Below are 27,457 nucleotides of genomic sequence, written 5' to 3' on the forward strand. Positions count from 1 at the left end.
AAAAATAAAACAAACGTAAAATTTTTAAATGATATATTATAAATAAAGACATAACTAAGTCGATACAATATATAGGCTTAAGAAAACAATCCAAATTTTAAGTACTTACAAATAAAAATAACAATTGAATGCGCATCACTTTAATAGTGGCAGGGTTAGTATTTATTGGCGTTTTTAGTATAAAGAGTGAGTTAATTTAGCTTGAAACAAAAAGCTACCTAATAGGAATAATAATATAAAATATATTTAAAAAAGCAACAACAGAACAATATAGTTATCATCACAATTCAGTTAACTTTCTCGCAGGGGTTCGTTACAAAACGGGAGATTTTTGCAACAAACACCCCAAGTTTACAACTTTGGAGAGTGAGTTGTAAACTGAATAAACTTTAATGAAAGTTTGGAGAGAGGATTTTCATTAGTCGTTTATTGCACTGAGTGAACTTAACTAAATTGTATGTTTTTTTAGAAACAAATCTGGAGAGTGATTTGTTTTACTTAACCGGCAAGAACGTGGAGAGATCGCTCTTGCACGATATTTTCATTTCGTTAAACTGCGCGTAACAGTTTCTAAGTTGCACAACCATCACATAAATCAACAGTATAAAATATATATTAAGTCCGTAATATATCCGTGTGCGTACTTCCCAATATACAGATAAATTTACATTATATAAAAACTACACGCTATCAATACGACATTTTGTAGCTCGCTAAGAAACTTTAGGCAAATAACACAGTGTTTCAAGCTGCCAAGTCGCTATTTACAATATCCGTAAAAAAAGTATAACAACCTAATCAAAAGGAAACAATCTCAATCTAGTCTCATCGGTACAAATAAACAATAATAAATTACTAAACAAAAAAAAAACGTAATGGAATGGAATCTCGGAACCTTACGCTAGTGCGGTTTTAAATCGGGGGATTTCCCTCGTTATATCTTAAAGTGGGTGTCAGGCTATTGGTTATTGAGTTGACTAGAGAACAAACGTAGTCGTCCTCGGAATAGGGCACCAGTGAGGCGGCGCCCAGCATTAAAAGCATTACGGCCTGGATGGGCATTGAGGCTCTTACTACTCTACCCAAAAAGCGGTATCCACGCCTCAAGACCGACGTATTGATTTCCACGTCATCTGTAGTACCACTGAAATAAAAAAAAAACAAACTAGTAAATAACTTTCATATTATACACTACCATAATGAATGAATTGAGAGTTTAAATTGTTATGAAAGACTGTTAATTAGTGGTACTTTTGATCACCCAGTAGTGTCGGGGAGTTTATGATGATACTCGTCAAGTTTTAACTCTTTTTAAAGGAGTTTTTATGAGATTACCTTATACTTCCCAAATTAGGTATTTCAATTAATATGGTGGATTAAGCTGAAGTGTTTTATTATGGACCAGGTTAATAAGTTTGACAAATGCTTTGTTATGTACAAGGTTTGGTACCACATATATTTAGACAGCTTGTGGTGACTCATTTTTTCCCTACTCTTCACTTTTACTCATCATCACTTCTACTATGACCAATTTATGGTCACTATAATCATCTTCGTGACCATTTTGAACATTCATGGTGATTACTAATTTCCACTTCGGTTAATGCCTTTGTTCTGTTATTCTTTCACTGAGTAATTTGTTAAAACACCATTGCCATGTGCTATTTAGAATGACTTTTTGAAGATTTGTCTACAGACATCGATCTTATATCCGTTAATGTTTCCCAATCTTTTAGACTGTTATTACGTTAGGGTTTGGTTTACTATCGTCTCCTTCGCGGGATGAGGAGGTTAACTTCCTTATCTCACTACCTATTATGCCAACTGGCTGGTTCTTCAAGTACTTACGTGAATTTCCTGAAATTTCTTTTAAATTCAACATGCTGTTATAACAAAACCCTTCCCTTTCAACAACTCTATACGTCCTCAACCTGACCAAGGAATTTTATGGTTAATAGCTCTATACTTAAGTGTAGTTGGTTAGAAAACTATGAAGTTAAGTGAACAGGTTTTGTGTAGGTGTGGTAGCATGCTTTCAAATGGTGTGGTTAAGAAGCTGACTGTTTGATTTTACTGCTCAACTTAAGTGTATAAAACTTGTTTTAGATTGAGCAGTAAAATCTGTAAGTAAATGAAATAATAAATAAAAAAATATTTACTTTTGCGCGGAGTTGCCGTTGGCTGTCGTCGATGGCTGGTCCCCATCAGGATGGTCCGATAGCTGTCCAAATGCAAACAAATATAAAATAGTGCTCCTCAACAGGCTTACTTAATATTACGATCGACTAGTGCTTCAACAAATAATAAAAATCTACATTTAACGGATTACAAAACAGGTCGTAACCGCTATATTAGAACGAAAACGTCTTAGAAACAGGCAACATTTAAGTAATGGCACAGACATATCACGCTTCAAAGTTTAGCTACACCAAATCGCTACATACTAAAAATCGCTAAGTCAGTAACAAGAAAACAACGCAAACTAGACATGTCTACGAGAGTAACGTTTTTTTACAAAATAACACAACGTCTGTTCAAACTTACGTCGTAGCTGAGCGCTTGTAAGGGAGAACTGTGGCTAGCCGCTATAGCCACCCCTATGTCGTTAGGATCCCGACCTAACACCGCTCCTAATTTCAACGTATACACAACGGTCAGTCTTATCAGGGACTGAAGCTTCAGTCGCAGCTCGGTGAGGCGCCGGCACACCAAACTGGAACCTTCGGGCGCGTCTTCTTCGCGGAGCACTTGGTTGGCCGCCTCCTGCAGGCTCAACACCCGAGGCTCGCAACGCTCCAGCTCCGCTCTAAGTTCCAAAAAGCTGCGGAATTTCGCTTCGATTATTTCTTTAGGCGCGGTCAGGTCTACGGGTTCCGAGGATTTAATTTTTCGCTCGTGTTTCTCAAGCCAGCCACACAGTTCGGTCAAAATTGAGTGGAATTGTTGATTCTGAAAAAGTTGCATTGGTTCTTGTAGCAAATTTACACATCAAATCGTTTCTGGGATTGTTGAATAACACAAAGTCGTCTCCACAGTAAATTTATTTGGTCTTTTAAACCATAAAATGCTCTACACGTTTCGAGCGCAGAAGCAGCTCATCTTCAGGGGCTAGAAGAACAATAGTTAAGAAGGTGTTACATTACCAATTTCAGAATGACCGCTAGACCTGTCGACGTTGTGTTATTCAACAAACCCAGTTTACTTCAACTCCACTTAGTGAAAATGAAACTTGAAACGTCACTCTTTGATATGTTAAAATCACTAAATTACATAAAACATAACAAACTTACATCCATGAGAGCTTTCTGCAACTGCACCTGCCAACCAGCTGCAACTCTACAAATATTATCCCACCGCTTGTTATTGGTTTCCAGTCTGGCTCTTAACTCCTCTGCACGAGCTGTATCTTCCGTGTGGTCAGCAAGATGAGTGCCCACGATATTCAAGGAGCGTATGATACTCTTGTGACTGTCCAGATCTAAAAGAAAGACGTGATGCTCTTGGATGACGTCCTCGAGCTGCTCGATGTTGGCGGGCGGTGACTTCCACGTTTTTTGAGTGCCCTCCGCGGATTTGAGCCACTTTTCCAGTCTCCAAAGATCGTTGTCCAGTTGGGACCAGTTGCGTTTGGTGCAGAGCGGACAAAGCAAACGACCCGCCTCGCTACAGATCGACAACCAAAATGGCTTTAGTTCAGTGCGGATACAAATTTAACCAGGTTTATAAATAGGCGACAGATAAAAATAAAATATGTCTGCTATTATTAGTGATAGAAATGTGCAGAGGCAAAGAAGGTGCCGGATTAGATGCGGTGACCTGGGGATCTGCTTGTATTTGTTGTATATTGGGGGTTCGCCGGATGTTGATTTATTGTTAAGTCCGTGACACTTTGGTCTTTTGTGTTCATTGTGTCAATACTTTCTGGTAGATTCAGTTTCATTTGACTTAAGGTCAAAATCAATAGGCCACTAGAACAATTACTTTGTGACATTACTTTACCTATACAGGGTGGTCTTCTGGAAACTGCATCAATCGATTATGGAAAAAGTACAATAAAGAAAAATCTGCATATTTGGCTAGCCACCAAGTCGATGGGAGTTGTTTATCTAAAATATTTTCAAGATGCAGGTAGTATTCTCCTCCATCGAAGGTATATACCTTGTATATTAATTTTTTTTTTGGATATTACGGCAAATTCTAGCCATATTTCATGTGTAATGTCTTTTACCTATCTGTATACGTTTCTGAGATATTTACCATTTATTATCATTAAGTCACATATTTAATTAAAAAACGAGCAAAACCCCTTCACCTACAGACCAAAAACTAAAAGCAGCGTAATTATCTGAAATTCATTCCACTCCACCTCCTTCACCTTTGGCAATCATTCCAATAAAACTACATGCTATTTTGGTAAAGTTAAAATGGATTAAAGAAGAAAAAATCACTACTTACTGTTGACATAACAAGTTATAAGCATCGGTGACAGTAGTTCTGCGTGGAAGGCAAAAAGAAAAAAAAACACCAGTTAGTACTATTATGCCACTCCCTGTCACATTCACACTCTACTACTAAATCGCCATCCCCATACTTTTACTCACCTCAATTCCCTCAATTTTGTTCTTTCTCCTTGGCTCGAACCAGCAGCACCTTAAAGTCGTCGATGAGGGTTTCCACTACTTGGGTGTTTGCTTCCATGCTGGTGGCGTCACATTCGTTAACCAGGAGATCGTGTAGATGCCTGATCAGTTCGGTGCTGGCTTGACATTTGGCGGATAATTTTGCAATTTGCTTGCTGCTCGCTGGTAATTCTGGAGAGCCTTGCTTGGGTATTGCTTTATTAACGAAAGCCTCGAGTTCAGAGAGATTTGTTTTGCATTCGCCTATTGCGGCGTCCAGTTCTACTGAATAGGCGTCTTTAGCTCTGATTGACGTCATTCTTTGCAGTTGCGGTGGTAAAGTGTTGACCTGAACAGCAGTGTCTTGTTCAAATTTGAGTGTCTCCACTTGGACACTTTTGTCTACTTCTTGGAGCTGTTGCTCTCTGATTTCGGCCATAATATCAGACTTGGCAATTGGAAGCAAATCAGTTACTTCCTTGTACACGTACTGATATTGATCAATGAGTTCTTGAATTTTCGGAATTTCTTCTGGCCTACTCTTTTTCATTATCTGTAGACCTAGCTGGTCGGCTTTTTCCAGTTGTGGAATTTGTTGTGCTAGTTCGTTTTCTAGATGTTGTATATTTTCTAATCGGTTATCGGTGTCTGACTTTCCTAAGTGACGCAGTTCTGATAGCTCCTCCAAAATTCCGGCTAAGATAGCTAAGTTATTTTCGCAAGCCAAGGAAAACTCTTTAAAAGGCGCTAGCTCACTTTGCAATCCTTTGAGAATTCGGTTGGCTTTTGGTAGAAGATTCTGCCACCTGACGATTACAGCACGAGGTCTGGATGTTAGCTCTTGGATGTTTTCCGGATCGGTACCGCTTGTTCTAGCCAACTTAGAGTAGGTTTGTTCCAAAATTTGGAATGACGGTAGTCTTGATTCAATGTCCTTAATTTCCGACTCTACTTCGTAAATTACTTGTTCTATTTGTGACCTGTCTAACTTGGAGGTTGGTTTATCTAATTCTTTTAGACGGGTTTCCCTATCCGTGAGCCATTGTTCTTGTTCTGTGCTCAATTTGAGTACTTCTTGAAGAAGCTTCCAGGCAAACGTTAGTTTCTTCTTACGGTCCACTGACTGGCCGCATACATTCTTCCATCTTCGCTCCAAGTTTTGTATTGCATTCGCTAAGTTTTCGGTGGAAAAGTGGGCTTCCAGCATGTCTTCATCACTAAGTAGTAGTTCACACAAATTAAGTACTTCTCCAATATCCCCACTTTCTTGTTCAATTGACTTTCTCAATTTATCATGATCTTGGAGTTTTCGGTCGAGGACTTCCTTGGAAGTAGATTCAAAAGACAACGGTTTGGCAAGTTGGTTCTCCACTTGGGATAACCAAGCCCGTATCTTCCTTATTCGTTCTTCCAGTTGTAATGTGGTTTCGATCATGTCTTGTATCTTGTTGGCTTTACTTTTTCCTAAAGTTTCAAGTCGTTCCCATTTATCTTGCACATCGTCTGTTTTAGCTTGGATTATTTGCTTGGCTGTGACGTCAGCGTATTCGTCTCCACAACAGTTCACTAGCTCAGTACCGACTCGAACTAGCCACTCATATTCTCGATTTTTCAAGGCCATTTCGGCTTGTAACTCAACTTCCAACTTGCGTAACAGTTCTCTAGGGTCTAAAGCCAAAGCTTCTCGAGTTTCTTTCTCTAAACGAGTTTCCAGTTCAGTAGCCCAAGCTATGAAACGTGCTTGTCGAGTCTCAAACATGCTTTTGATTCCCAATTTTTCCTCCAATTGGTGACAAATGGTCGCCAGTTGATGGTCTAGATCACCATGTTGATGCCACAACAACCACATTCTCTGGTTTACAGTTTTATATCTGATGTACTTAGGCATTCTTTCAGTTGTTCTTGCGACAATCCCAACTGTTCCAGTTCTTTAACAGCAAAAGCCAATCGTTCTCTGGTTCTTTGTAGGAGTTCAAGACGGTTGGCAATGCGTGCGTGCGATGTGGGAATTTGAGTCTGAGATTCGTTGATGACGGCTTGAATTCCATCGAATAATTTTTGCGTGGCTTGAACTCGTTCTTCGTGGCTTACAACTAAATTGGAAATCCTGTCTATAAATTGTTTCCATGTTTGCAGTCCTGCTTGTAGGTTTGAGATTCTTGTTTGATTGCTACGTGTTCCATTCTAATTGAAGTTGCTAAAGCGTCATCGCAGTATGGCAGAAGGAGATTTTGTTGTTCCTGTAAACTAGCGGCTTGTTGTTCTCCTTCAGGTATTTTATCCAGTAACGACTGTATTCGACTGGTGAGACTAGGAATGCGTCTGACATGGAGATATCTTAACTGCATCTGTTCGCGTTCTTTTTCCAAGTTTTTAAGCCACTCGAGCAAATAGCTTTGGTCCATGCGGTATTTTTCCCAGGCCTGCAGTCTCTTTTGTACTTCACCGTGTCGGTCAATGATACTGCTGAGAGTTTCGTGTGGAGATTGGTTAAGGTGTTAAATTGTTCCATGACACTGGATTCCACTAGACTGCTAGCCAATTGGTTACTTTTTCTGTCACTAGGTTTCAGCACGTTTTGTTGCGTCGTCAGTAAGTTTTGATGCACCTGGCACAGGTGCTGGTGTTCTGAGAGGCTCTGGTAATCACCTGGGATGGTTCCTTGCAAGAACTGCTGGACGTTCAGTAAATACTCCTGCCATAGCCTAAGGGCGGCAGCCCCATCCTCGTTTTTAACGAGTCGGGAACTTAACCGGTGGTATTGTTGGAAGGTTTCTCTAAACACTTGCTGCCACAGCTCTAGTATTTCTATCACAGACGTTTCGGTTTTTACTGTGGTTACTTCTAAAGTTTGATCTTTGATTCTTTGGATTTGGCCTTCTGCCTTGCCGAGAGCTATCAAGTGGTCTCGTAAGGCCTGAAGTTTCTCTTCGGTGTCAGCATCCAAGTCGCTGATTTGAATGTCATCCACGCTCTGTTAATTTGTTTTTTTTTTGTAAGAATGTTATGGTGGTGGTGAACTAGAGACTTACCTTCTGTACGGAATCTAAGTAATGCCGAGTTCCAAGTAGTTCATTAGCAGTTTCAGCACGAGTTTTGGATTTGGCCTCGGCCACGTCAGCCAATGTAGACAAACTAGTTCGGACATCTTCGAGGCGTTTTCCTAAGGCCTCGACCTCGCCTCCTAAAGTGCTTTAGCGTCCAGACCGACGGCAGTTGCTATACTGGACACTAGCTCGTGCAATTCTTCTAATCTTCTGGTGTGATTCGAAAGAGTTTCCTCGCAGACCTGGAGAATTCGATTGATGCATTTCGAGTGCGTATAGTCAAAAGCGAGGGAATAATCTCGCGTGTCAATGGACATTAAGTTTGGTTGTTTCAATTTCCATTAGGATTAATTGGAAACAGGGCTTGAGGCCAAGGTTAAGTTTAAACGGTAAAATTAACGGAGTTAAAATCGGTTAGATTTGATTGCAAGGAATGTCATCAAACGAGGGATTCCAAAAGATTTAAGTAATGCTACACGCAAATAGTGTGAGCATATGCTCTAAATTAGCTTTGTAATTGTTATTTCCTTTTGGGAATTGTTTTTATTATGCTCGTTTGCGTGTGTAGCGCTTTCAAGGATAGACATACTGATGAAACTTTTCTTTTTCTAAATTCTAAAATAAAAGGTTTCAAAATGTTTGGACTGACAACTAAATATGTAAAATGCTTATTATAAACTGTAATTGCTTCATATAACACTAGAAAATGTGTGAAACTATTTAAGTCTGAACATATACGAACCTTCAACTCTTCCGGGGTGCACATTTCATAAGTTTATCCCAACTATGAACCAAAACAAATAAAGTAAAACCTGAAGTACATAGCAAGGCGCTCATTCGTGATATAAAGCGGGAAATTCACAAAAATACTCGCGTTTATTAATAAAGATTTGCACAACACTGGAAATGTTTTTGGACGTCTGCTAATTTTAACTTTCCTGTCGAAACCAGGCGGCTAGTGGGACCTCATCCTTACGAATTCCCCTCCGTTTTTTGAGAAAATATTAGACACGTTGCGCTTTGTGCTTTACCGGCCCGTTAAACTCTCACCACTGCACTTAATAGATTTTTTTTAACCGTTTATTTTAGTCCCTTCAAAACGCCACCCTTTTGTATGCTGCTGAAACTGTCTAACTGTGAGACTGATGAGAGCACGTGTTGTACGTTTCGGGGGGCAAAAATAATCGATAGGAAGCTGAATTAGAGACCCATCTGAATACATTCGAAGACTGGTTTTTAATCTGGATTTTGTTCTGACTGTTATTTTAAATAGCAAAGAAAATAATCAGTGTTGTTTACACTGATAGAAGAGAGTACAGAGTGACTCAATGTTTGAGAACGCATTACGGTCTACTAAAGTACTACCCATGCTGGTCAAAACAGTCATAAACCAAGGGTAATAAAAACCCCCAGTAAATGAGGTCAAGATAAAGTATTGGTTCATAAAAACTGTCTAGGCAGGTATAAATTGTATGCAGATTTTAAAAAATTTACATAGGAGATACAGAAGGTAGTACAGAAAGTAGTTCAAAAACTCGTATAACTTTATTTTACCATGTGTTTTGTGTTCAAATGTTGTGTTTATGAACTGTGACATTGACTTAAAAGGGCGTGGGGGAGGAGTAACCCTGAAAGGAGCGTGTACATACAAGACAAAAAACAACTTACCCTGACTTTTTCAATAGCTTCTTCTGTGGCAGATCATCGACAGATTCCATGGGGCTCTCAATCCATTCTTTGACCAGATCGCTCGCCTCTTTGTAACGTTTCCACAGCTCGGCCGCGTTATGGTACTTGGTGCACAGCTCCTTCAGATGGAGCAGGTGGTGTGGTAGGCGGTGACAGCTTCGTCGACAGCCGCGCCCACATTTTGCTGACACTTCGGGGTGCAAGAGTCCGTCAATGGTTCTGCGGCGTTGCGTAGCTCGGTGACGAGGTTTTCGCGCGACACCAGGTCTCCTGACAAGCCCTAAAATATTGTTCGATATTAATTAATTATATTTAAATCTTCTTTTATTCATTGCCAAAATGTGGCTGTGTCAATACTTTAACAAAATGCAGTTCACTGACATATTTATTACCAAAGCTCCTTAATTAGTTTAGTATGCTCTATGTGAATACTAATTTACATGACCATAAGTGAAACTTTCATTAAAAGTCTGCATTTTCACTGCCTTCTATACAGGGTGGTCCAGTTTTAAAGTGTCAATAATTCACCATTTGATAGCCTATCAAAAAATAAGTTGACTTGCATTGTGTCATTTCTCTTCCTAAGGAAGATACAGTCCTCCAAATTTCAATTTAAAAAAATCGTTTTATATTTTAAAACTGAACATCCAAGACTTGTGAAAGTCCAAATTTGTACTTGAATAGTCCTAAAAACCTTTTTTACTACTAGGAATGGTCTTATGATTCGCTTTCTCGAACTGCCATCCTGGTTGAGTGTCTGAAACTGGCATTCAAGAACTAAAAAAGTCCGGAAATCAAGACAAAGATTGTATTGTGCATGAAACTCATTTTTTACTACTAAAAATAATATAAAGTTGACTTTTAATGCTAGAACTGACTTTACTAGGACTAAAGAGAATCCAAAGTATATTTTTCAAGACTTTAGTTGGTGTACAATTCAATTTTCTGGACTGGACAACAAGTCTAGAAGTAAATTAAATTTTCGCACTATTTTATTTCTAAAAATGAGTTCTCAAGACAATTATTGTAGCATTTGGTACCAAAATTTTTTACTTTTATTACTGAAGAAACTTGACTTTTGGAAATGTTTAGAAGTCGAAGCCATTTTAAGTCTATGAAGAATGAAAATTGTTTTTTAAGTTTGCTATGTCAATAACTTGGTGAAGATAGTCTTGAAACTCGATTTTCCAAGCTGAAAGCAGTTTTGAAGCACTAAAAATAGTCCAGAATTCGAAGAAAATGAAAAGCAAAGTAAAAAGCACGAAAAGTTAGTTTTCAAGACAATTTTCATGAATCTAATGTCATGTCCTGCATCTAAGACTATTTTCAAGACTAAAATGTTGAAATTTGTCTTCAAATTATGAAAACTTACTTCAAATGCAAATTTTAAGCTTCTGATGTCATTTTTCATAGTTCAGTCACATTTTGGTGTTCAAGTCAATTTTTAAGGTTTAAATGTATGAAGTTGTAGTAACTTAACGTAATTCTTGAAAAAGTAGTTTTTATATCTATAAGTCAATTTTTAGTATTAAAGTCTCTCGATTTGCATGAAAACTGGGTTACAAACACAATTTTTAAGTTTCTGAAATTTTTATCTTTTCTAATTCAATTTTCAAAACTGAAGTCTTTTAGTTGTCTGAAAACTAGCTACAATAATATTTTTTAAACTTCTTAAGTGAATTTTCCGTTTCCAAGACAATTTTTAAGTTGGGTTAGGTTAGTTTTGGGTCTTTGACCGTAATAAAGTGTAATAAAGTGCTTGTTCCAATTTGATCAATATTGCTCCAACGGTCTGACAGTGATGACAAAAAAAAACGATTTTTTAAACAGAAATTTGAAGGACTGTATTTTCCTTAGGAAGCACTTTTCAGGAAAATGTTATAATGAATGTCAACTTATTTTTTAATTGGCTATGGATTGGTGAATTATTGACATTTAAAACTGGACCACCCTGTATAACATAAATCATGAGAGTTTTTTAAGTGACATTTTGAATTAAATGTTTTACAGTTCACAGAAAGGAAATGTGGTGTATTTCAAGAGAATCTACTAAATTTAGAATTAATAGCGCCGATTCAAATAAACACATGTCGACGGGCATCTATATGGATGCTTTTACAAGCTTTTTATTCTCTAGACGACAAGAGGAAAGTTGCGGGTTTATCAATAACAAAAATATGGAATTTCTATTATAGTCGGTTGAAACCTAAAGTGATTGTTACAAAGATAATTCTGGAATATTGTTCATTTTTTGAATATACTGAGAATTTTTAGACAATGAATTTTATCTAAATTGTACAGAAAGAAAGTCACTTTGTTAACTAACAACAAAAAAATAGAAATTAAAAACTTTCTATCCATTAAAATATGTTTCGCCATTTGTAGTCACCCTATTATCTCCCAAGAAAGTAAAACGTAATGAAAAAAACACATTTGTGTATTTATAAATACCTATATCCAATTTTAATACTTTTAATCAAGTTTACTTTACACACTCCTTAAAACTTTCTCAACATAGTCTTAGCAGTTATCACTCAGATTTTAAAATGTCAATAATCTGATATGACAAGACAGATATTCCACATTATTAAAAAATAGACTATTTAGATATCGACATAATAATATGCAGAAGTTGTTAAAAGACACTGTACAAAGATTATACTGGTTCAAGAATTCTGTACCTTCAGAATATTACAGGGTGAGACAAGAATTAAGTTACCTGATTATATTAAAAAAAAAAACAAAATCTCCAAAATTAATTATTAGCCAAGTGTCTCTTCAGAAAAATCAATTATTTCAGATAACTCAACGATAACGAAACTTAAGAAAACAATAATATATTAATAATCAAGTTTTGATTACCTAAGTACTTGTTTTTTATCATAAAAACTATACCCTAAACAATTGTGTTAAGAGAATAAAGAAACTTTACCAAACCCTTTTTGTTCATCTTTTATATGAAAATTACTGACTAATTAAGTAAACACAGTAAGTTAGTAAAACGATTACTATTATCTTGTATAAATATGACTTGGTAATTAAAACATTACTGATACAGAAAAATGTGTTTTAATGAATAAGACAAAAGAACTAAAATTGCACGTGCATTAAAAATAATAATTCATTGGATTTGAAAAAAGTTTTTTAATCACAAAAATATACACTAAGTTTTTTAGGTATAACCCACCTTGAACCTTTGGCTAATGTAAAATAATGTTTGGAATTATCCAATATAAACGACACTCTCGCTAGCACACGGTTTCAGAACTAGCTCGTCAGAATTTTAAATAATCTCATTGTATCACTAATTTAAAACGGTTTTATTTAAATTAATGGGATAACGTCATTTTTAAGACTAACGGTAGCAAACGTTCAGGACGTCGCCAGTCTGTATCGACACTGGCGTTTCGCTTGAAAATCACTCACGCCGTTCTCGGAGCATGCGATTTTAACCACTTTTTGTTGCTAAATCAAAATGCACTGTTGTTTATAACTATGACCTATTTTCACAGCGTTTTATTTATAAACACACTAACCGGCAGCCAAAGCACTTTGTACTACTTAATAATTTATGAAAATAGACTCACCTCTAGCCTCTCAGTGGCCTTCCTCAATCTTTCATAGTCCACTGTTCCTTGAACAGTGAGCAATTCCATCATAAAGTCGGCCTCCTGGACGCTCTGTTGCACTAGCTCAAGCTGCTTCTCGAATCGCTGCCACAAGTCAACCTGCCTCGAAGAAGGGCCAAAATTTGGCCACAACGTTTTTCCAGGTTGGTATGGTCATCTTGCAGCTGAGAAATTTCTTTTTCCACTTTAACAGGAGACACAGTAGCGCGTAATCTCATCGGAAGTGTGTGCAACAATTGTCTGCAGCTCATCAGATCTTGCCATAAGGTCACCAACTCCTCCCCGACCTCATAACATTCATTCGCAGCCTTTTCAATAGCATCGCTGCCCATTTTTTCCGCATTCTCGCATTGATCTAACATCTTTCCGAGCTCCAAGTGTTTTCTACGTACTCGGCCCAAACCGTTTTGGATGTTGTGCAAGCGTTCCCGCACTAAAACTCCACCTTCTAGTTCTTCAGATATGAAACTTTCCAATCGTTTGGATAAAGCCAAAAGATGTCCCACTTGTCCGACTCGGTGGTTGATAACAACCCCAATTTGCCCAGTTCATTCTGAATGGTATCGATACGTTCGGACATAATTTGCAACCTTTCAATGTACAAGCTGAGCTCTTCTTCGGTTTTGATAACTCCACCCAAACTGTCCACGTCCTGTTTCAGTTCTTGCAATTCTTGCTCCAGGAGGGAAAGTTTTTCATTGACGGGGACATCGGGAGCGGAAATGGTACCTATGATGGATGAGTGCAGTTCGTTGATTCTGTCGGAGACTTTAACCCATTCGGATTGAAGTTCAGAGTGGAATTTGCGTTGCAACATCTCATCCGAAATTGGGACGATTTTCAGGGATTTCTCCAGGTATTTTGAGGAGTTTTGTCTGGCGGTGTTGTTTACTTCATGTTTGGCTTTCAGTTCCTATTAAAAAAATACGACAATATTAAACTCATCTCAAAAAAGAATAGAAGAACTAGTTACGGTTGGAATAGTTCAAAGAAACAACCATTGTGCAAAAGGTGTTAATAACTATACTTTCTGGTATACCAGTTCAAATGACAAATGATCTAAGAAGTTAAAACCGGCCCACCACCACCCTTACCGTTAAAACCACTATAATAAATAATACAACTTACCCAAAACTGTCTTATATGTCCTCTAGGTCCACTAGGAATCTCCATCTTCTTCAGCTGAATCTGAGCCTCTCGTAACCAAGCTTCCACTTTATCACTCAAGCTGTTGTACATAGTCCACGAGTCTCCAAACGACAACAATCTGGTCAAATTACTTTGAACATCCTCGTGCAGTCTAGTGATAATCTCTAGAGATTCTGTGTAGGTTTGCTCCAGGCCGGAACAAACCACCAACTCTTGCAGTTTCTGCGCTACTTCGTTAAGATGCTCTAGTTTGGCGTGGTGATGACCGATATCTGCAGCTAAAGAGTGGTGTAAGTCGATATAACGATCGTAGTCTGAGGATGTCACGCTGTTTAAGTCCGGGATTCTTTGTTGGGCCACTTGGAGCCATCGCATTTCTTCACGCGTTCCTTGTTCTAGAATCGTCCATCTGGAAGCGGCTAAAGACATTAGCTGGAATCTTCCAGTTGATTTGTCCAAAATGAGTTTGGCGCGTTCGTACAAGTCTTGGTGTAAACCAGAGTGGATTGATCTGGTTTCAGAGTCCAGATTCTCTTCTAAAGATTCTAGAATTGCTCGGCAATGACTGAGATTCACGAAGAATTTGCGGTGGTTTTGCATTTCGTCTTCCAGGTGTTCTAAGTTCTTTACTTGGATTGGACTTTCCACTAGCGCTTCTGCAATTTCAATAATTTGGCTGAATTCTTTCAGAGTTTGCTCGTAGTCATCTGCTAGCGAAAGGAATTGCAGCGACTTTTCTTTTTCCACGTTAATATAATGTTCTAGTTGTTTGATTTGCTCGTGATTACTGTAAACTTCTGTAGGCACTTGCCTTCCTGGAAAGTCTCTTAAAATAGATTTAGCTGTGGCTATTAAATTAATAGACTTAGCCATGATAGCTCTGTTTTCAGTCTCCAGCTCGTCCAACTCATTCAATTTAGTCTGAGGGGCATGATCTGATTCTTTGATATCACTTAATTGTCGTCTTAATTTGTGATTTAGATTAGTTACGGCGTCCACGTCACTGACAAAGTCATTCCAGCGCTTTAAGTCTCCAGAAGCCAACTGCTCGTTCTCTTCAGTAACATCTTCAATAATTCTAACCTGTTGCTGCAATGACTCTATGTAGCTGTGCATTCTTTGCCTATCCTCTTCACTGTAGATGGGATCAGCTTGCTGCAACACCAGCTGTAGATCATCCACTTTATTTTCGATAATTGCAATTTCTTGTTTCAAATTATTGAACTCTTCCACTCGTTCTTTTGAAGGACCATCTGCAGTTTGTTGTTTACTTTGGTAAATTCTGTACTCAATAGTTTCCAACCAAGTTGTGATGGTTTCCACTGTAATAATTACGGTCTGTTGAATCTGAGTGACATCACCCCTCTGTACAGCCTGTCTAAGAACAGACAAATTTTGCTCCACGTCATTATTTCTCTGTTCAATACTTTGATCTATGAGAACTTCGTTTAAAGTAGCAATGTACAGTATACTGCTCAAATGAGTGGTCCTTTTGGCGTTCTGAAGATTCTTGATTCTCTCTAAAGATTGAGTTTGATTCCACCTAATGTTGAGTTCATTCAAAGTTGCAGGTTGTGTTGCAACACTAGTTTCGGTGGGTTTCCAAGTACTAACGGCATATTCTGGAGGTGTCGGTGGGGAGTCGCTTATGTTTGGCAGAATTGAGTCTGCAGCAGCAGGAGAATCGATTACTTCTTCTATGGTTACTCCAGCAGCAAATTTAGATTTTGATGGTGCCAGCGGTTTCTCTTTGATAAGTTCTTCAGTTGTAACTGTAACTTCAGGCAAAGCAGTAATAACCTCCTGCTGAGAGATTTCTTTTGTAGTATCATAAGAATCGATTACTTCAGATGGTAAAGGTTTTTCTTCAGGTATATCAGCCTCACTACTTACTTTCGCAATTTCGGGAAGTTTGCCTACCTGTTCAATAGTTTCTTCAGCAGGCAAAAGTGTTGTTTCTACCGGTTTTTCTTTAATAGGTTCTTCAATTGAAACTTCTGACGAAGTAGTAACAACTTGGGACTTCTTTGTAATTTCAGGTAAATCAGTGACAACCTGAGAAGAAACAACCAACTCTTCACTTGTTACTTCAGCGGCCAAAGTAGTTTTTGCTAACTCAGGCTTCTCTTTGACAAATTCTTCAGTTAAAACTTCTGGAGCGATATGCAACTGAGAAGTTCTGTTGCAGTGTTGATGGTGCTGGTTCTACTAATTCTTCTTTGATAAGTACTTCAGTTGACAAATTTTCTGATTGAGGAGGAGTTTTATGTAAAGCAGTAGTGACTTCCAACTGAGGAATTTCTCCGGAAATGGTTACTTCAGTGGTCAAAGTAGTTTTTGATAACTCAGGCTTCTCTTCGACAAATTCTTCAGTTGAAACTTCTGGAGCAATATGCAACTGAGAAGTTTCTGTTGCAGCGTTTGATGGTGCTGGTTCTACTAATTCTTCTTTGATAAGTACTTCAGTTGACAAATTTTCTGATTGAGGAGTTTTATGTAAAGCAGTAGTGACATCCAACTGAGGAATTTCTCCGGAAATGGTTACTTCAGTGGTCAAAGTAGTTTTTGATGAATCAGGCGCTACTGGTTTCTTTTTGACAAGTTCTTCATTAGAAACTTCCGACAAGGCAGTGACGATATCCAATTGCGGAGTTTCTGTGACAGTTTGAGAAGAATCGACCACCTTTTCAATCTCAGCAGCCAAAATAGTTTTTGATGGTGCTGGTTCTACTGATTTTTCTTTGATATGTTCTTCAGTTGACACTTTAGACAAAGTAACTACCTCCGTCTGAACAGGTTGTTTTGTTTGGATAGTTGCTGGTTGAGGAAGTTCTTCAATTTTCACTGGCTTGTCGTTGATCAGGATTTCGTCTCCTGTTGAACTGGTAGCAGCATGGTGTTCCTGTTCTTTAACTAAAAAGTCTACGGTTGTAGTAATGTGAGATTTAGAGTCTTCCTCAGAAGCTAATAATTTCTCTTTCAGTTCTGTTTCGGTCAGCATAGAGTCCACAGTGAACGTAGCAGTTTGGGATTTCAATCCGTCATCTTCAGTAACAGTGAAAGTGTCTTGGGTGGTAATTTCAATGCCAGCTGGGACGGTTTTTGACACCTGCACATCAGCTTGAACTTCCAAAGTCTGGTCACTAGGGCTCTCAGGTTTATCAGTTTTCAAAAGGGGTTCTTTTTGGAGTTTGATCTGCCGAATTTTCTTTTGATCGATATCGGTGACCACCTTGGAGAACACTTCAGCCACTTGACTTCCGCTGGGTTCTGGTAACTGGTGAATGTCGTCTTTCAATGATTGGACATCAGCTGTAGGACTGTCTGTAGTAACAGATTTGTGATCTACCTCAGTAATTTCTTCAATTGTAACCGAACTTCCTTTAACTTCAGAAGGTTTTTGTTTGTCAAGTGGTTCAGTAACAATTCCAGTCTCCTCAATAACAACTTTTTGATTTTGTAGTGGTGTAACTATATCTTCAGTTTCATCAACTTCTGGTTGTCTGGTTAGTTCGCTGAAGCTTAGACCAGCTCTAGTAATGTCGGAGAATGTAGCTTTATACTGAGGGACTTCTACACCTGAAGCTTGTCTATGAAACACGGAAAACAAGTATTTTTCTTTTTGTTCTTCGTCTTCTACAGTATCAGGTTGCTTCTTATGTTTTCTTCGCTTGCGCTTTTTCTTGCTCGATTTTTCAGCCTCTATAAGATTAAAGGTCTGTTTGCCTATGCTTCCAGCATCTACGTTAACATCCACGTCAAACTCTCCAGATGAAGCCTCACTTGTTGATTCATCTCCTGGAGTTATTGTTGATTCACTAGCAGCTTCATAACTATCTGGAGGAAGGAAAACAGAAGCTTGCACTTGAACCTCGTACTCGTCACTGCTGCTTTTGGTTGGTGTGGCTGTAGGTGTTGGTGGTAGTTCTGGTTGAGTTGCAAAACTAACGGGACTGGTCTGGGCTACACTTTCTGACGTTGATGCTGGTATAACTTGAGCTGTAAAATGAACAGGAGAAGTTTGCACCTCGTCAGTGATTTTTTGTGGTGAAGGTGATGTTTGCATAGACAGCTCAACTACAGAAGGCTGAGCTTGGGATGCCATTTCTATAGTTAAAACAGGTTCAGGGGTTTGGGTCTGCACCGCATCTTCTTTACTATCAACTACTAGAGTTTGAATAGCAGTTTCACTACGAGGAACATCTCCTTGTTTTTCTGGAGTGACAGTTTGCAGAATTTCATCTACTGATTCCACTTGAGGTGGTGTGATTGTCTGGATTGCAGTGTCAGTTGTTTCTAAAGTTGTTTGAGTTTGTAGTGTATCGGGTTTTGGGGATGTTTGGGTAACGTTCTCGGCTACTTCAGTTATGATTTGAGTGTAAGCGTGGTCAATTTCAGGCTGGACTGTTGTTCCAGCTTCGGCTTTTTCTATTAATTCTGGTTCTGTTGCAACTTCGACAGTTTCAGCAATGACATCTGGAGATGTTTGTGTTGTGGCCAGCTCAGTAGTAACTGCTTCAGATTTGGTAGTAGTTTCTGAAATGCTAGGTTCTTTATACTCAGTAGTGGTTTGAACTGTAGATTCTTGAGTGATTACAGCTTCAATAACCGGTACTGTATGTACAATTTCAGCTCCGATTGGATGAGGTGACTCACTGGCAGGCCTGCTTGGAATACCTTCTTCCACAATTTTTACTGTACCTGGTTCTGATATTGTGGATAAAGTATGTAATGACTCGTTACTAGGAGAAGCAAGCGTGATCTCCAAGGCTTCGTTCCAAGGCTGAGGTTCTGGTTCAGTGGTTTCGACTTCTTCGGTCTCAACTTCACCCTCATAATCTTCCAACTTCCTCTTCCCTTTCTTACGTTTTTTGTCTTTTTTTGCTGGCTGGACAATGTCGTTGGCGTTTTCATCGGGTTCAGATTCTCCAATAGGTGTGGTTTCATACACAGACTTGGGTACGTTGGACTCTTCTGAATCTTTTACTTTGACTTTTTGACCGCGTTTCTTTTTACGTCTTCGGTGTTTATCGCCTTGGGGATCGGGGAGGCTTTCGTCTAATGTTTTATCAGCCTCGTAGCCAGTGTCCCGTTCTGAATATTCTGCAGTTTCACTGGCTGACTCGGTCTCCTCTACCAGCACTTCAGGGTGGAACTCTTCAGTGGAAGGTTTTGGTGTGGCTTCTGAAGGAGTCGAGTCTTCGGGGATGACAATTTCCGTCGATTCAGCTAGAGATGTGTCTCTGCTTTCATCCACGGTGCTTTCACTTCCCGATTTCTTTTTTCGTTTACCTTTTGTGCCTCCGTGATCTATGTCACTAGGACTAGATTCTTCTTTATGCACACTTTGCTGTTCGGGTTCAATTGGACCACTGACAGATTCTTGAGGTGGGGCGGAAGGAAGTTGGACATTAATGTCTTTAGAGAGCACATCTGCTGTAGTGCTGGTTGCTTCTTCAACTGTGAGGCTTATAGAAGCTTTTGAGGTTGCGTTGCCTAGATTTTTATCTACCAAGGAGAGATCGATTTGGACTGTTTGAGGTTGCTTTAAAGTGTTTTGGTCTGGACTATGTTCCACGCTTTGACGCTCGGCCGCGAGAAAATCCGACACATCAACAGGTGCTGATGGTACAGTTTGAGGGTCTTGAATTGAAAGTGTTACTACTTGATCAGTCAATTTACTAGTTTCTATATCACTAGCAGCTTCAGTTGTGACTACGGATTGAGGATCATGTAAACGCTCCCCAAGGATAAAATCATGCAGAGCCGCATTATTCATTTCTTGCTGTAAATACGTTTCTACTACTTCTTCAAATGGTGGTGCAGTTGGATTGATCTGTTCTGGTGTCTTTTCACTTGCCTCAGGTTGGCTGGCGACATCTGTTTGATTTAAAACGGAAACGGTTACTTTATCGGTGGTTAAAGTTACAGACGGCTCGTCACTTGGAGCTTTGCCCTTTGACTTCTTCTTTTTACGTTTGGGTGCTTTTTCAGGAGTAGGTGCTTCCTCAATTACTGTACTACTAGTGGAAGCTTTCTCTTGTTCGATAAAATCGCTGATAGGGGAGGTAACTACAGTTATAGGGTCAGTGATAGTCAACGTTTCATGCTCTGGTGCTAAGGATTGTTCAGTGACGTACCTTGAGGACTCAGCTGCTTCATCTTTCTCTGACGGAGAATCTGAAGTTGATTTGGCTTTTTTAGTCTTTTTTGGCTTTTTAGTGCTCCTTGGAGGAGCTGAGGGACTTTCTGGTTTGACTGTGCCTTCATCAGGTTTCAGGTTTATCACTTCGTGTAAATCAGGCTGACCAACATGCTGTTCTTGTACAACCTGACCATTTTCAGTTCTGGTAACGTTAATGCTGACTCTCGGAATACCTTCTTCGGTCACTTCGACTTCCTCAGGTTCTTCAATCACTTCCTCTGTCACGTGTTCTTTACCGTCAATAATGACGATTTTTCTGACAATTCTTCGGGTTTTACGAATGATCCTTCTGGTGACTTGTTGCACTACAGCCCTGACGCTAGAACTGGACGTTTGAATTTGACTACCGCTTTGTTCTAGAGGCACTAGTTGGTTCTGTTCGTTGTCAACTAAAGCTACATCCCCTTGATGAAGTTTTAAGTCTTGGATGTTGATTGGAGCTGGTTTAGGTCCACCTTCTACTACAGAATAGTGCACTTCGGGCTCTGATTTGAATTCTTTTACGTCTACTTCTCCGCCTGGTACACCAGTTACGACTTTTCCACCGTATTGCTGAGTGGTTATGGTTTCCTTTCTGCCATCTCCAGTGGCTATAGACGTGCTGCTTTCCTGACCTTCTAGAGTTAACTGTGAAAATGATTGAGTAACCGGTGGGCCACTACCATCTGTTACAGTCTGCAAGGTGGTTAATTGCTGCTGCCTGACTGATTGTTGCTGTCTGACTACAGTTCGATGCAGTTTTTTAACTATTATTCTCTTTGTACCGTCTGGATCTACTATTACTTCAGTGGTGGTTTCATCGGGCTCTACAAAAACGGTTTCAAATGGTTGATTAGGCTGTGCACTAGTGATGTTCAGCTCAGCTACTCTGGTTTCAGACTGAGGTCTTCCAGTGTAGTTGGCTTCTATCAGAAGATCATCAGGTTCTTCAATAATTGGCTCTGGATCTGCCATTGGTCTGGTTGCTATTTCAATAGTGTCGTGATCTCCTGAAGTGTGTTTCACAATACTAATTGTTTCTCTATGAGCTGGCACTAGCTCTGAAGAAGTGTCAGAGAATTGGGTCTGTATTTCTACGTCGATGGGTTGGTTGTAGGATACAGCAATGTCTTTGGTGACTGGTTCCTCATCAATAACTCGATCAGGTGATGAAAGACTACGGCCAGTTTGGGTTTCACTTTCAGCTAAAGGCTGAGTGGCTTTTTCTGCAGTGATGACCTCTTGCACAAGGTTTTGAGCTTGTGGTTCGGGTTCCTCTATGGGCATAGACGTTGAATCTAAGGTGGCTTCCAGAGACAAGTCTGGAGTTACTGACTTAAGTTTCACTTCTTCTAACCGAACCAGTTCGGTTTGTAAAGTTTCTACGTTTTGAACAATCAGAGTTTTCTGTTCTTCAAATATAAATGTTAAAGTTTCGAGCTGGGTTAGTAGAGTTACAACCAGCTGTTCAAGATCTGGGTATTTTTTGAATTCCTCAAGTTTATGAGTTAACTCAGACAAAGTGTGTTCTTTGTCTGATAGTTCTTGCTTGAGCAGGTTGTATCTGGTTATGTAAGAGTGAATCTCCTCCTCGGTGGTAGGTAAAACAAAAGTCTGGATGGTTTCTACGGTAGTTTTGATCCAGATTTCAATTTCAGTGAGAATGATTTGATACTGTTCGAACTCTAGCTGCTTTTTAATTCGAGCGTCCTGAGCGCTCTGAAACAAACGAACCATGCAATAGTTGCACTAACAGTAATTCTACACCTAAATGTTGATTGTATAAAACGGGTAACTTAAACCATATAAGAAAAGAAAATTAACGTACCGAAACTAAAATTCTGCCGTTTTCAGCTTGAGACAGAAGCGTGGCGATTCGGGTTCTAATTCCTGCTAGATGAGCTGCCAATTCTCGGGTTTCATGGTCGGAAGTCAGTACCATAACCTGACCTTCCAGGCGTATGGCTTCTGTGGCATGTTTCTTTAATTCGCTTGTGATGTACTGAAAAGAAAAAGGTCTCATTAAGGTTAAACACAAGAACAACTCAAGTTGTAAACATTTGTGAGGTTTTAGAGATAAACTAAAGGTATTTCAAAAGAAACGTCTCTTTTAGAAAGTTTTTGAGTCTCCGATAAGGTTTTTTAAGACTAATTAAGTCAACTATTTTATTTGATAATTTTCTCATAAAACTTCTTCTTTTTCAAAGATTTGAGTCATCATATGACAAAAATTGTTACGTTATTTTATATTTGTTTGTTTTTTCGCATAGATAATAATATGGTATCATCTGCTTAAATAATAAGGTTCTAGTTTTTTTGATATTCTTATAGATGATTAAAAGCGACCAGGCTGAAGATAGATTCAGATTCGAATTGCTTCAATGAACCAGATAAATGGCTGTTTTTGAAATCTGTAAAAATCGTTATTATTACACAAATTATGTAATTTGTGTTTCACTCTGTAAATTTTTGATAGCATCAAGTGAATCTGGGATTGTTCACTATTCTGCAAAGGTTTATATGTATAAATATATAATATATGCCAAATAACTAATAACAAGAGAACAAATGCTTAATTCACTAAAAAATATTATTAATTATATAATTTAAGTAAAGAACTTAATACATTTTCAGAGTAGACGGATTTCTAATCTTCACAAAGTTATTTCAGTTATTTGACATGAATTTTATTGTTAGTATTAGTAAGTATTATTTTCATACACTGGTAGTGAATAATGCCCGATTTTGGTTTCTGGCAGTTCAAATTTTGACACCGCTTTTCTCTCTGACTGTAACCTTGTAGTTTTTTTTTTCAGGTTACTAGATAGGAATTTTAATGAGGATTCGAAAAATGTGCTTAAAACAGTCATTTTTTCACTCCAAGTCGGTTTTACAGGCGATTTTGTCCCTGACTGTTCTCTCCAACTGTGTTTTTGACAGTTCAAGCTTTGACTCCGCTTTTCTCCCTGACTGTACCAAATTTTGCAGTGTTTTTTCATGTTGTTGGATAGGAATTTTAATGAGGATTCCAAAAATGTGCTTAAAACAGTCAATTTTTTACTCCAAGTCGGTTTTACGGGCGATTTTGTCCCTGACTGTTCTTTCCAACTGTGTTTTTGACAGTTTAAGCTTTGACTCCGCTTTTCTCCCTGACTGTACCAAATTTTGCAGTGTTTTTTCATGTTGTTGGAGAGGAAATTTAATGAGGATTCCAAAAATGCGCTTAAAACAGTCATTTTTTCACTCCAAGTCGGTTTTATAGGCGATTTTGTCCCAGACTGTTCTTTCCAACTGTGTTTTTGACAGTTCAAGCTTGGACTCCGCTTTTCTCCCTGACTGTACCAAATTTTGCAGTGTTTTTTCATGTTGTTGGATAAGAAATTTAATAACGATTTCAAAAATGTGCTTAAAACAGTAATTTTTTCACTCCAAGTCGGTTTTATAGGCGATTTTGTCCCTGACTGTTCTTTCCAACTGTGTTTTTGACAGTTCAAGCTTTGACTCCGCTTTTCTCCCTGACTGTACCAAATTTTGCAGTGTTTTTTCATGTCGTTGGATAGGAATTTTAATGAGGATTCTAAAAATGTGCTTAAAACAGTCATTTTTTCACTCAAAGTCGGTTTTATAGGCGATTTTGTCCCTGACTGTTCTTTCCAACTGAGTTTTTGACAGTTTAAGCTTTGACTCCGCTTTTCTCCCTGACTGTACCAAATTTTGCAGTGTTTTTTCATGTCGTTGGATAGGAATTTTAATGAGGATTCTAAAAATGTGCTTAAAACAGTCATTTTTTCACTCAAAGTCGGTTTTATAGGCGATTTTGTCCCTGACTGTTCTTTCCAACTGAGTTTTTGACAGTTTAAGCTTTGACTCCGCTTTTCTCCCTGACTGTACCAAATTTTGCAGTGTTTTTTCATGTCGTTGGATAGGAATTTTAATGAGGATTCTAAAAATGTGCTTAAAACAGTCATTTTTTCACTCAAAGTCGGTTTTATAGGCGATTTTGTCCCTGACTGTTCTTTCCAACTGAGTTTTTGACAGTTTAAGCTTTGACTCCGCTTTTCTCCCTGACTGTACCAAATTTTGCAGTGTTTTTTCATGTCGTTGGATAGGAATTTTAATGAGGATTCTAAAAATGTGCTTAAAACAGTCATTTTTTCACTCCAAGTCGGTTTTATAGGCGATTTTGTCCCTGACTGTTCTTTCCAACTGTATTTTTGACAGTTCAAGCTTTGACTCCGCTTTTCTCCCTGACTGTACCAAATTTTGCAGTGTTTTTTCATGTCGTTGGATAGGAATTTTAATGAGGATTCTAAAAATGTGCTTAAAACAGTCATTTTTTCACTCAAAGTCGGTTTTATAGGTGATTTTGTCCCTGACTGTTCTTTCCAACTGTGTTTTTGACAGTTCAAGCTTTGACTCCGCTTTTCTCCCTGACTGTACCAAATTTTGCAGTGTTTTTTTCATGTTGTTGGATAGGAAATTTAATGAGGATTCCAAAAATGTGCTTAAAACAGTCATTGTCTCACTCCAAGTGGGTTTGACAAGCAATTTTGTCTCTGACTGTCCAACTGAGCTCATTAGTTGCAAAAATTAGGGTTTAGAAAAGTTTTCTTGCAGTATTTGATACAAAACGTGTTTCTGAGATTTATGACAGTGACTGCCTAGCTAAATTATCCTCCAAAAATCACGTGATATCTGTGACTAATGTCAAACTGTCAAATTCAAAACTACAAGATTTTATTTTGACAATATTGACCGAAAATTACTTCAATGACCTGCCATGACAGGAAAATGATATCTTTCAAGCAAATTTCAATTATTAGAACCATAAATTTACTAGTAAAATTGGTAAATTTTCCTGTCACACTGAATTTTACTTTACCTACTACCGGTAGGGTAAATTTACGCCCATCATTAGTTAAAATTGTAAAAATTTGAATTATGAATCTAACTTTAGCCTGGTTCAGCAATATCTTAAATATACAGTGGGGTATTTTTAAATCTTCTCACAGGAAAGTCATTACAATTTATGGATTCATTTTGTTGTTTCATAGTACAACCTTACTGGATGAAAAATTATAAAACTTTGCATTTCAGTTGTGTGATTTATGAGTAACATAATGGTTAAACAAGCATTACCATAGAACTGTTTGCCAAAAGCAATTCAAGCAAAATACCACGGATGATACAATTTTTAAATTAAATTAGTAAAAAAATGTTTATATTAAATATTGTGGAAAGTATGAGATGTACCTTAAAAATATCCAATCAAATCTGGAAGAAACGCGCACAAAGCAGCATAAACCTCAACAAATAAACATTTTTCGTCTCTAAGTAACTCACGAAATAAACTTATGCGATAAATTCGACTATACTGCGGTTTTTAGCGTCTCACCGACCGGTACCATCTGAATTTTCAATGAGAGAACATCGCTGCACTAATGTTTGGCTATTCATCCTACAGCGGATCTATGTATAGTTTGTTACGTACGACGCTTGTAGAGAGGTCAGTGGATAATTACACAATTATAAATTATTATTAATAATAATTTATAATTAGATTATTTGAATAACTCTTCGTTTTCCCTTAAGGGCTGTTTGTAACTGGAGAGTTAAGTTTGTTACAAAATTTCATAAATTCATGTGCACGAATGCACGATGAAAAAAATGATTAGGCCAAAAGTTGTTTTATGATATCATTGGCTCACAGGAAGCATACTAATCCAACAGAATCGACTATACAACTCGACTTCAAACTTTAGTCAGAGCTTTTAATAGACACAATTTAATTCTGAAACCTCACCAGAATATTTTTTATTATGATTTAACATTTATTTAATCTCCAAACTCAAAACGTATGAAAAACAATAATTCACAAATGACAAAAGTATTATAGTCCAAAAACTGTGATACAATAGCAAAACTGATAGTTTCCAAATGATTAGTTTAAAGCTAACATTGACCCCAGACAGTTTGATTAATGAAGAATATTAAACCTGATGATGTAATGCGAATAAGGTCACGATCTGCTGAAGGTCAGTTCAAACCATTAACAATTCCAATCACAACTCTGAACAATTTGTTAGAATGTAATTCATAAAAAAAGGCGCCAATCATCAATCTATAGGAAATAAGCATGCACAAAATTGCTGCCACAATTTTTGGCACAAAAACCAGTAAATTAAGTAGAGCCAAAAAACAATTTTAAGCCCAGTTTTTATCAACCGAATGATTATTTAGCTCCTACGTATAAATTAGTTAAAAATAGAAATAATTAATGATACTGCATGTTTAAAGAAGCACCCAATTGTCTAAATCGGATCGTGACTCTTTCATATGTGACTCATCATCCAAAGTTAACCGAAGGAATTTAGAATAAATACCTGCCAACTAGGTGTGTCTGGGGTTGCAATTAGCGGTTTTAATGGGAATAATGTCTACTAAACAAGAAATTTGCCTTATTTGTCTTTGCAAAGTCAATGACGAGCTGAGAACCATATGGTGACCTCAAATCACATGTTTATCATTCATTGGTGTTAAGGCTTTAAGTGTTTGATTTCAGTAGTTTCAAAGCTTTTAAAGTGTGATTCCATTTCATTATCAAAGGAGATTTTATGATAATTTTTCTAGTTATAATAAGAACACAATTTTCTTGTATGTTAAGGCAATTCAAATTAATGAAAATCAACTCTTCAAGCACCACCTGTATAACTAATAATCATTGGGTATACAGGATGTTCCAAGATATTGGTCGAAATAGAAAAAAGTGTAGATAATGTGACTAACCCAATCCATCTAAAATATTTTCTAGACAAAAGTCGACCAGAACTTTGTTATTATTTTAAATGTAACGTTCTATACAGGGTGGCCGGATTTAGAGTGTTTTGACAGGAAAACCCGATTTCCCGACTAGATAAGAAAAAACAGAGGTCAATTTTTGAGAAAAGATTAATGGCAAAAATAAAGTCAAAGTTTCAATTTTTTTCCTTTACTTTATTTTTAATTATTTTCTTCCGTTAATTTAAAAATTAGTTCTTTAGTCGTTAGTTACTTTAACAGTGTGACAGGAAAATTTACCAATACCAGTAAATTCCAATTTCACCAGTAAATTTATGGGATAATTAAAATTTGCTAGAATCA

The 27,457-nt window shown here is 37.9% G+C and overlaps 1 protein-coding gene across 1 annotated transcript; it reads right to left on the reverse strand.

The window, feature by feature from the left end:
* Window positions 1–18: 18 nt before the first annotated feature.
* On the reverse strand, window positions 19–25,703 carry LOC145728006 (muscle-specific protein 300 kDa-like). The gene is given in 22 exon segments (XM_081977918.1): window positions 19–1,144; window positions 2,160–2,221; window positions 2,545–2,949; window positions 3,291–3,663; window positions 4,456–4,494; window positions 4,602–4,620; window positions 4,623–6,488; window positions 6,491–6,781; window positions 6,784–7,098; window positions 7,101–7,593; window positions 7,652–7,809; window positions 7,812–7,908; window positions 9,335–9,363; window positions 9,366–9,485; window positions 9,488–9,635; window positions 12,943–13,079; window positions 13,082–13,489; window positions 13,492–13,897; window positions 14,113–16,257; window positions 16,514–22,036; window positions 22,146–22,319; window positions 25,571–25,703. Coding segments are annotated over 21 exon segments (13,380 nt in total). The 5' UTR covers window positions 22,260–22,319; window positions 25,571–25,703; the 3' UTR covers window positions 19–912.
* Between the last annotated feature and the right edge of the window lie 1,754 nt (window positions 25,704–27,457).

This window comes from Ips typographus, linkage group LG4, assembly GCF_016097725.1.
Source record: "Ips typographus isolate SLU linkage group LG4, UJ_Ityp_2.0, whole genome shotgun sequence".
NCBI lineage: Eukaryota > Metazoa > Arthropoda > Insecta > Coleoptera > Curculionidae > Ips > Ips typographus.